The sequence below is a fragment of the Entelurus aequoreus genome, linkage group LG03 (genome assembly GCF_033978785.1).
Source record: "Entelurus aequoreus isolate RoL-2023_Sb linkage group LG03, RoL_Eaeq_v1.1, whole genome shotgun sequence".
NCBI lineage: Eukaryota > Metazoa > Chordata > Actinopteri > Syngnathiformes > Syngnathidae > Entelurus > Entelurus aequoreus.
Genome location: NC_084733.1, coordinates 28,413,536 through 28,423,867, shown reverse-complemented (window position 1 = coordinate 28,423,867; position 10,332 = coordinate 28,413,536). Strand labels below are relative to the sequence as shown.

The following is a 10,332-nucleotide window of genomic DNA, read 5'->3' as shown; positions in this document are numbered from 1 at the left end:
ACTGCAATTTATTTTTAACTTGTTCACACTTTAACTTTGTTCCACAAACAAGGAAAAACAACAAATAACTTAACAAGTTTATAGAAATACTGCAATACAACAAACAATAACTTGTTATGTTTTCCCCCTCATTTTACCTCTTCAGTGCGAATAATCCAGTCTGTTCTGGGCTTGAACAAGGGCATTGAAATCTGGCTGAATGTCTGAGGTAGCTATGCGAAGGACAGCTGAGAGGTGCTCATCAGTGATAGAGGATCTGTGTTTGGATTAGTTAAACTTCATCACAGAAAATGTCTGTTCACATACGTAGGTGGATCCAAAGAGGACCAGAATCATCTGAGCATGCCTCCTCAGGTGTGGAAAGTTCTCCTCTTTGAGGGAGGAGTAAAAGTCCAGCAATGAAACTGACCTGAAGTGCTCGGCCAGAAGTAGGTCAGACTGCAGGTCAATGAGCTCCATCTGAACATCGCTTGGTGCATTGTCCACACTGCAGTTGAAGGGAGAAGAAACCATGTGCATTTCACTCTCAATAGTTTTGAAATCTTGAAATCGCCTCGAAAACTCTCCATGCAGTGCTTCTAACTTGCTTGAGTATTTGTGGAGGTGATCGGCTGATCTTGTGGCTTCTTTTAGTGTTGGCAAGTGTGTCAGAATGTTGTCCTTCACTTGGCTTGAGAGAAGCTGCAACTTTCTCATGAAAGCCGTCACTGAACTGTACATCTCATGCACAAAAAGGCCCTTGCGCTGCAGTTTGACATTCAGTTCGTTCATGAGTGCAGTCACATCCACAGCGAATCCGAGGTCTGCCACCCAGTCTTCATCTGAAAGTTCTGGGATGTCATGTCCTTTTTCCCCACAGAATTTCTGAATCTGGTCTCTAAGGTCCCAGACACTTTTCAGAACTTTTCCCAGGCTGAGCCACCTGATGTTGCTGTGGTAGCTTATGTCACCATGTTCACTCTCATTTTCCTCCAAAAGTGCAACAAATTGTCTATGATTTAACGCTCTCGCTCTGATAAAGTTAACTGTTTTACTTACAACATCAACAACATGGTTAATTTTTAACACTGTCTTACACAACACTTCCTGATGTATAATGCAGTGTAAAAATTTCAATTTCTGCACAGGGTTAATTTCAGTCACTTTATCCTGCATCCTCTTTAAAAGTCCAACATTTTTCCCCGTCAGATTTGGACAACCATCTGTTGTCACACCTGCCAGCTTGTCCCATTTCAGTCCTAAAATGTCCAAACACGCATTTACCTCTGTGAACAAGTCACTACCTGTGGTTCTCCCTTTAATTGACTGCATGGCTGCAAGCTCCTCCGTGATTTGAAAGTCCGAAGTTATCCCACGTAAAAAGATGAGCAGCTGGGCGGTGTCGCGTACATCACAGCTCTCATCCAAAGCTAGTGAAAAATAATCAAAGTCGGCCGTTCTGTTCTTCAGCTGAAGCTCCAAATTTCCAGCGATGGCCTCAACGCGCCTCGTTACAGTGCGTCGGGATAGTGACACATTCTCAAATGCGCCCCTCTTCTCCGGGCATATGAGCGCAGCAGAGTCCAATAAACATTCCTTTATAAACTCCCCGTCAGAAAACGCCTTACTTTTTCTGGCAATTGTGTGAGAAATTATGAAACTTGTCCTGACGGCTGCATCTTTGTGGGTGTGAAATTGGGTAAAAAGTCCTTGTTGGGTTTGCCGTTTTGCCATCAGCGCATCAGCCTCCCTTGCGCGCTCTCCATCGGCCAGATTCCGGTATTTTTCCCCGTGCTTCGTTGTGTAGTGGCGATTCAAATTATATTCCTTCAACACAGCAACATGTGTTCCACAAATTAAGCACACGGCTTTACCTCTCATTTCTGTAAAAAAATACTTGGCAGTCCATGTCTTATTGAAAACCCGGCATTCCTCATCAACTTTTCTTTTTTTAGCGTGAGCTGACATTTTGGGGGATAACTGTGCATCACGTGTCGCCGTGCACCTGCACTCACCGGTTACACACGGACATACGCACATAAATGACACTTTTCAAAACAAAAGCAGCACAGTTGTATTGCACGCACGACATTGATGTTTTTTAAACTTTATTTTGTAATATGTGTGCAGCTGTTCACAATCGCGCACGAGCATACGTCCACACGGAAGTAATACAAATAACGATTTTCAAAACAAAAGCAGCGCCGTTGTATTGCACACTCGACATAGATAGTTTTTTAAATGTATTTTGTAATTTATGATTGAAAAAAAAAAAAATTATGTTTGGCCTCACGCGGGCCGGACAGGGCCGCACAAAGGGCCGGATGCGGCCCGCGGGCCGCAGAATGCCCAGGTCTGCCTTAATGCAATAATATATCATGGATACACAATATAGCATATACCGGTAATAATTGGCATTTAGTAAACATTAGCTTCACCAGTAAACAGTAAGCCCTGCCATACACCCTGCAGGATAGCATCAAACCAAACACTCAAATAACATCATCCCAACATTTAACTGAACTTAAATGTCTTAACTAGACCACAAGGTGTCACTGCACGCTACAGAAGGCACGTAAACGTGGTACTTGTGACCTGCCGTGCAGAATAGGTGCTTGCCTCCATGTACAAGGCACAAATGTCCGCAAAAGCTCTCTTTAAAGAGATAAAGAACTGCTACATGAATTACATTGTCTAGACGCTGTAAACAAGGCACACTGCGCGCAAGTAAGTAATGGATTACTTTAAACTAGCATCGGAAACAAACAAATGCAGAGAAGTCAAACAGGCAATTAAACGTGTACATTAGAATTCTTAACTATATAATGAACTTACGTTCGTCAGTGACGCACCCGGCACCGCAGTGCTGTACAATATTATACGTTTTATATATATATAGGCAGCAAATGTAAATGACGTGCATTCACCGCTCTGTGCTCTGTTGTGGGTAGAATGAATGAGCACGCCACAATGCCTTGCGCTCTTAAGGTGGACGGCTCATAACAGTCTCTTAAGGTGGACGGCTCATAACAGTCTCTTAAGGTGGACGGCTCATAACAGTCTCTTAAGGTGGACAGAGTTTGGGAACCTTTCTAACAGCCGCCCCCGAATGTACAGTGTACATTCGCTCCATAGAAAGGTGACAAAGTTATTAGTGTCTCACGAAGGGGCGATGGTGGCAGTAGAGCTGTCTTCTTCCTCGCCGGGTGGCAGGGCTGGCAGGACAACCAGCCTGGCAACTGGTCTGGTGTAATCACGATCTCTGATCCTCACGTCCACTGAACGGATGTGGCCGTCGTTACTAGGGTGGACCTTAGTAACATGACCGATGGGCCACAAGGCCCGTGGAAGCTGGGGATCCACCAACAACACTACTGAGCCTTCTGCGAGGTCAGCTGGCGTAGAGTGCCATTTCTGGCGAGTCTGGAGGCTTGGCAGATAGTTTCTCAAGAAACAGGACCAGAAGCGATCTGCCAGCACCTGTGAATGCCTCCATCTACGGCGGCTCAGTAACTCAGTCTCTGGGTATACGATCTGGGGCAAGGACCCGTCTGGCCGCCCCATCAACAAACTATTGGGGGTCACAGGATCGAGATCTGTGATGCTGGAGGAGACGTACCCCAATGGCTTTGAGTTAAGAATCCCTTCTACTTCCAGTAGCACGGTCCGCAGCACTTCTTCTGAGACTGACTGAGTTCCCACTGTGGTGTACAATGCGGTCTTTACGGAGCGGATTTCCCTTTCCCATGCTCCTCCAAAGTGAGGTGCTGCAGGGGGGTTGAAGTGGAAGTCAATTTTCTGCTTGGCGAGTTGCTGTTGCAGGTCTGGTGACAGGGCAGAGAAAGCCTCCCTCAGTTCTCTTTCTCCTCCTTTAAAGTTGGTCCCACAGTCGCAGAGCAGCTCGGCTGGTGTTCCTCGACGAGTGATAAATCGCCTGAGAGCCATCAAGAAGGAGTCTGCATCGATGGTGGTCAGAAGGTCTAAGTGCACACCCCTGGTGGTGAGACACTTGAAAATTATACCCCACCTCTTCTCAGTACGCCTTCCTACTTTGACTTGAAACGGCCCGAAACAGTCCATCCCCGTCGAGAAGAAGGCGGGCTTGAAGAACCGCAGGCGGGCGGGCGGTAGATCTGCCATCTTTGGAACAGAAGGTCTGGCTTTCCAACGTCGACAGTCTGTGCAGGTGTGTTGGTAACGGCGAATCGCTTCACGGCCGCGCAGGATCCAGAATGAGCGCCGCATCTCAGCAAACACCCTCTCTGGCCCGGGATGGTACAAGCGACTGTCGAAATCTTGGATGAGGAGTTTGGTAGAGGGGTGCCCAGGGTCTAACACAATAGGGTGCAGCGTTGTCTGCTCGATGTCTACAGCACGTCGCAGTCTGCCACCGACACGGATTAGTCCTTCCTCCTCATTCATCTCCGGTGACAGGGTGAGCAGTCTGCTGCCGGATGGTACGGGCTTTCCTGCTTTCAAGAGCCGCAACTCCTCTGGGAAGCTCTCGCACTGTGCTTGCTTTAATATGAGGGTCTCAGCATTGCGATAGTCTTCGGCAGTGTAGCTACCCGCCGCCCCATGTAACTCCTGCACTGTAGCTACTAGCAGCTCCTTCCAGGTATCGTACTGCTTCACCTCTGCGTCTGGCGTACTAGGTGTTGTTAAGGTGACACCGCAGAAAGTAGACTGTCGTAGCTCGGAGGCATCGCCTTCCTGTTCGACGTTGGGCTTGACAGGCCACTCAGCTGGAAGCTGAAGGAGGAAGGGGGGGCCATGGCTCCACCTGTTCGGCTTGGTCAGGTCCTGTAGAGTCTTGCCCCTAGTGATGTCGTCAGCTGGGTTCCTTGCTGAATCTATGTATCGCCAGGCGGTGGGACTCGTGAGGTCCTGTATTTCGGCCACTCTGGTACCAACAAAAATCTTGAAACGACAGGACTCTGAGTGCAGCCACGCCAGTACTGTTGTAGAGTCTGTCCACAGGATAGTCTGATCGATCTTCAGCGTGAGCTCTTTCTCTAGGAGTTTAGCCAGTTGAGCTCCTGTAACCGGTCCACACAGCTCCAGTCTGGGTATGGAGAGTAGTCGCTTGGGAGCAACTCTGGACCTGGCGAGTAGGAAGGACAGATGGACTTGACCTCGGCAGTCCAGCGTTCTCAGATACGCCACCGAGCCATAAGCCTGTTCCGATGCATCACAGAACACATGGACTTGATGGGTGACGCTTGACTCATCCACTTCGACTGGTATATACGCTCGTGGCAAGGTGACTTGAGATAGAAATTGTAGTTCTTCCTCCCAGGCCTTCCACGCTTGTAAGAGGTCTTGGGGCAGGAGAGGATCATCCCAGTCTCTGTTTTTCTCCCAGAGGCATCTGACCAGCATCTTGGCTCAAGTGATGTATGGTAAGATAAACCCTAATGGGTCATACTGACTGGCCAAAACCCTGTAGATGTTCCGCATTGTTGGAACTCCGTACTCTATGGGTCGATGCTTTTAGCTCATGGTGTCTGTTTGACAGTGCCAGCTGAGTCCTAGAGTGGATTCAGGAGAGTCTGTTCGATCTTGTGCGAGCCAGAGCTCGAGGGTGTCGGACCTGGCTTCTTTGGGTAGGTGTCCCACGACGTTTGGCACGTTGCTAGCCCACTGGCGTAGATCAAACCCACCAGCTGCAAGGAGTCCCCGAAGTCTGTCCACCAACTCTCTGGCATCCTCAGGTTTGGGCAGACTCTGTAGGAGATTGTCAACATAGAAGGACCTTTCTATAGAGAGGCTCACATCATCTCCTGGCTGGCTATGATTGGCTACATGGAGCTGTAGAGCAAACGTGGCGCAGCATGGACTGCAGGTTGTTCCAAATGGTAGAACTTGCCACTCGAACACTGCTGGGGTTTCATCTCTGGTCAAGTCGCGCCACACAAACCGCAAGAGGGGACGGTCTTCAGGAAGGAGACGGACTTGATGGAACATCCCTTTAATGTCTGCGCTTAAGGCAACTGCATGTTCCCGGAAGCGCAGTAGAACTCCCAGGAGTGATGCTCCAAGGGTGGGTCCTGGCAGTAGGGAATCGTTCAGACTCTGGCCCCTGTACTGATAGGAGCAATTGAAGACAATTCTGTTCTTGTTGTTGTGACTCACCATGTAGTGAGGAATGTACCACTCTTCTCCGTCTTGGTTGACTTCTTCGGGGGTTAACTTAGTGACAGAGCCTGCATCCACCAGCTTCTGGATCTCTGCGCTGTAAGCCTTGGCACGTTCTGAGTCTTTAGCTAGCCGCCGTTCTGTGCTCCGCAGACTCGGCATGACGGCTTCTTTGGGGGCATGAAGGATAGACATGTCTCGCTTGCGCAGCAGGGGGGTGGCGTAGCGGAAGACTCCTGCTACCTCCACGCGGGTGGTCTTCTCTTCTAGCAGGGCTACTGCTGCTTGGTCTTGTCTCGACCTGGTTACAATTTTCTCACTTTTATATGGAAGGGTGTCGAGCTGCCAAAGCCTTTCGACGTGCTTGAATAGTTCTGAAGCTGGAGGGTGAACTGATGTCACTAGGCACTGCTGTGAGTGTAGGGGCTGCTGGGAGAATCTTGCTGGGCCCTGAAGAGTCCAGCCTAGCCTGGTCCGGACGGCAGCAGGCCCACCTGGCAGGCCCAGTCGGATTGGCTTAATAGCGGTGATCAGGTGTGGGTGGTCGGAGCTGATGAGTACTAAGGGTCTGGCACTGTGGAAGGGCTTAATTGGTAAACCGACCAGGTGGGCGTACCTATTCCGGAGTCGGTCCATCGGGTATGACTGTTCGCCTAGGCCGAGGCGACCTGAGGTGAAGGCTCTGGAGACTAGGAAGCTGGTCTTTGGCTCAGCAGCAGGAGAGATGTGGAAGGATACCGCAGAGCCACAGAGGGTCTGGACCTCCTGTCTAATGGTTCTCAGGGGCAGGTCCTCAGGTGTGCCTTGTAAGCCAAGTTCTCGGGCAGCTGCTGGCAGGAGCATGGTCCTTTCGGACCCGTCATCCAAGATGGCGTAGGTGGTTATAGTGCGATTTCCGTGATGAAGAAGCACTCTGACGACCTTCAGTAAGACCCTAGTGTGGACTGAAGGACGGTCGACGTACAGAACCTCAGTGGCGGAGCTCACCAGGCAGCTCTCCTCCTTGCTTGTCGGTCTTGGTGGTCGATCATTTACGTCGTGAAGGACCTGCAGATGTTTCCCTTGGCATAGGCCACAGGGCTTCTTTAAGTCACACTGAGCGGCTTGGTGAGGCCGTGCACAGCGCCAGCACCTTTTGTTGGCTTTTATCCACTCAGTGAGAGTTTCTTTGTTTAGCTTTGTGACTTCTGTACACTGGCTGAGGAAGTGTTCATCGCTCTCGCAGAAAGGGCAATAGGGCTTAGCTCTCCCCTTCTTTCCCTCTGAGGCTCTAGTATGTCCATCATTTTCTTCAGAGTCCTTTGATCCATGGAGGACGGTAACAGGTCGCCGTCCCTGGCGACCCTCATACCGGGACACTTGGTTTTCCTTTTCTCTTATGAGTGTCTGTCCGTCGAAATCCTGACACCAGGATTTGTGCTGGAGCCACTGGGCTAGATCGCACAGGGTGGGAACAGTCCCAGGGTTCTTAAAGGTGGTCCGACGAAAGTCTGCCCGTTGCTCTGCGGGTAGTTTGCTTAACAGTCTCACCACGTGAGATCCACAGCGAAGCTCCACTTCACCGTCAGTGCCCGACGACTTAAGTAGGCCAACCAATGACTGAACATGGAGAGCAAACCGCCCAAAGGCTGCGGTGTCTCCACAGCAAACATCAGGTGAGTCTAGCACACTGGCTATCTTCCTGAGGGCTATCTGGTGGGGCTGGCCGAATTTCTCATTGAGGGCTGACATGGTGTCAGTGTAGGGCGTGGGGGAGTTGAGATAGGCATCTGCTATCAATGTTGCCTCTTCAAGCCTCAGATGGTCTACCAGAATCTGGTACTTGAACATTTCAGTCCATTCTGTAGGCAGGAGGTTCTCCAGGGCCATTTTCAAACGGGCAAACTCACATGGGTCGTAGTGACTGAAGTTTGGTATGGTCGGGCGTGGGCCTCTGTAGGTCTGTTCAGCAGCTGCAGCTGCTGATTCATAGCGTGGTGGAGGAGGGGTTTGCTGGCCCTGTCTCTGCATCCATGGGGCTGCTTGTGTGGACACTGGCATGTACCCAGGCTGGCTAGACGTATAAGTGGTTGCATAGGAGGGAGTTACACGAGGGAGATACTGTACTTGTGCATAGTGTGGCTGGTACTGGTTCAGCAGCTGCTGTGGTGCATAGCTCTGGTGGGAGGAGCCTGAGCCGGTGGTTGGTGTTGCAGCATTGTTGATGTAGTGGTGTGATACGCAAGTCTCTGGTGTGGGGGCTGAACAGCACGCTGGAAGTGGTGTGACAACTGTTGCGGTGGATAGCGTGCCATGTAGGTAGGTTCCTCTAGAGAGCGTGTAGGACTGGTGTAGGTGTGAGCCATGTAGGGGGGACAAGGCTCGCTACTTAGCTGTCGGGTTTGAAGGTACTGTGGTTTATTGCCAACCTTCGCTGGTGACACCTTGCGGTGGCTAGCTGACAAGGTCTGGCTCCTTATCAGCTGTAGCTCAACCATCATCTGATCTAGTCGGTCCATGACTGGTTGACCTGGCGGACGTTCCAGGGCCGCTGTGTCTGGCCATGGTGGAGGGGGTTCAGGCCACTCCTCTTCATCCTCGGTATATACAGAATTGGGGTTGAGTTGACTGGTGGGTCGTGGTGTACCTTGCTGAAGGTTGATTACTGTGTTAGTCAGTCTTTTAATTTCGTTATGAACTTGACCTAATGCAGCCACATCCGCTTGCACGGTCAGCTGTGACTGCTGTAGCATGGCGCTTTTTCTCAGTATTTGACTGACTTCATCTCTTAGAGAGAGTTCCTGAGGTGAATGATGGATTGGGGTTGGTTCTCGGGTCAACTCCTCCCTTGTCTCTCTCTCTACATGCTGTAGGTGGGCTAGCTGGGTGTCTGACCTGTACCTCTGCCACTCTGGTTCGTACGGGTCCTCTTCATGACAAGCAGCATCTCGCCTAAGCTGATGGGAGTAGGGAGCGGGGGTAGAGTATGGGGGGGTTGACTTGGCTGCACCCTCCTTCTCGTGAGATAACCATTCTTCTTCATGCCCGTGCCTGTGTCTTTGCCTGATGTTGCTGAGCTGGTAATCATCAAAGCGGGTTGGTGGGCGTGTCTGACGCCTAGGCTGTGCTCCTAATCCTTCGAAGTCCATAATGTCCAGGGGTAAATGAAGCTATCCGTCTCGAAGGACCACAATGTTGTGGAGAGTTATAAAAGGACTGTATGGTTCTATAAAGGTAGTCTCATTCGCCCCCGGGGCGTCGGTCAGGACACAATGGACAGGACAGTTCGTTTGGCATAGGGCAGTTTACTTGTTTTGTAGGCAGGTTGACAGGCATGGATTAGTTGAATGGTACAACACTGGCTAGTATTGGTGGTTCTGTAGTAAACAGATAAGAACATCATAAACAATTAGTATAAAATACCATAGCCTACGTAGTAATAGCACATATCACCTTAATGCAATAATATATCATGGATACACAATATAGCATATACCGATAATAATTGGCATTTAGTAAACATTAGCTTCACCAGTAAACAGTAAGCCCTGCCATACACCCTGCAGGATAGCATCAAACTAAACACTCAAATAACATCATCCCAACATTTAACTGAACTTAAATGTCTTAACTAGACCACAAGGTGTCACTGCACGCTACAGAAGGCACGTAAACGTGGTACTTGTGACCTGCCGTGCAGAATAGGTGCTTGCCTCCATGTACAAGGCACAAATGTCCACAAAAGCTCTCTTTAAAGAGATAAAGAACTGGTACATGAATTACATTGTCTAGACGCTGTAAACAAGGCACACTGCGCGCAAGTAAGTAATGGATTACTTTCAACTAGCATCGGAAACAAACAAATGCAGAGAAGTCAAACAGGCAATTAAACGTGTACATTAGAATTCTTAACTATATAATTGTCATGTCTGTGTTCATGTTTTTGTTTGGCCATGTGCTGTTTTGTTTTTTGGACACTTCCTTAGTTCCTGGTTTCACTTCCTGGTTTTGTTTTGTAACCATAGCAACCATTAGTTTCACCTGTTCCACGTTTGGACTCACACACACCTGTCTCACGTTTTCACAGTCATGTCATGCACCTGTTCACAGTTAGTCACGCACCTGTTTTCACTTATCATGTCACTATATAGGCTTTTCTGTTTCTGTTGTTCGTCCTGGCGACATCACCCATTCATGCCATGTCCACAGTTCCTTGTCACGTTAGTTCTTGTTTCA

At 49.5% G+C, this 10,332-nt stretch overlaps 1 protein-coding gene across 1 annotated transcript; it reads right to left on the bottom strand.

Annotated features, from left to right (window-relative positions):
- Positions 1-267: 267 nt before the first annotated feature.
- Positions 268-1,490, bottom strand: LOC133645905 (general transcription factor II-I repeat domain-containing protein 2A-like). The gene has a single exon (XM_062040834.1). The coding sequence runs from the start codon at positions 1,309-1,311 to the stop codon at positions 268-270; it is 1,044 nt and encodes a 347-aa protein (XP_061896818.1). The 5' UTR covers positions 1,312-1,490.
- Between the last annotated feature and the right edge of the window lie 8,842 nt (positions 1,491-10,332).

What these genes read in the sequence shown, in the direction of transcription:
- LOC133645905 (XM_062040834.1), bottom strand. Translation starts at nt 1,311, where the DNA reads ATGCAGTCAATTAAAGGGAGAACCACAGGTAGTGACTTGTTCACAGAG.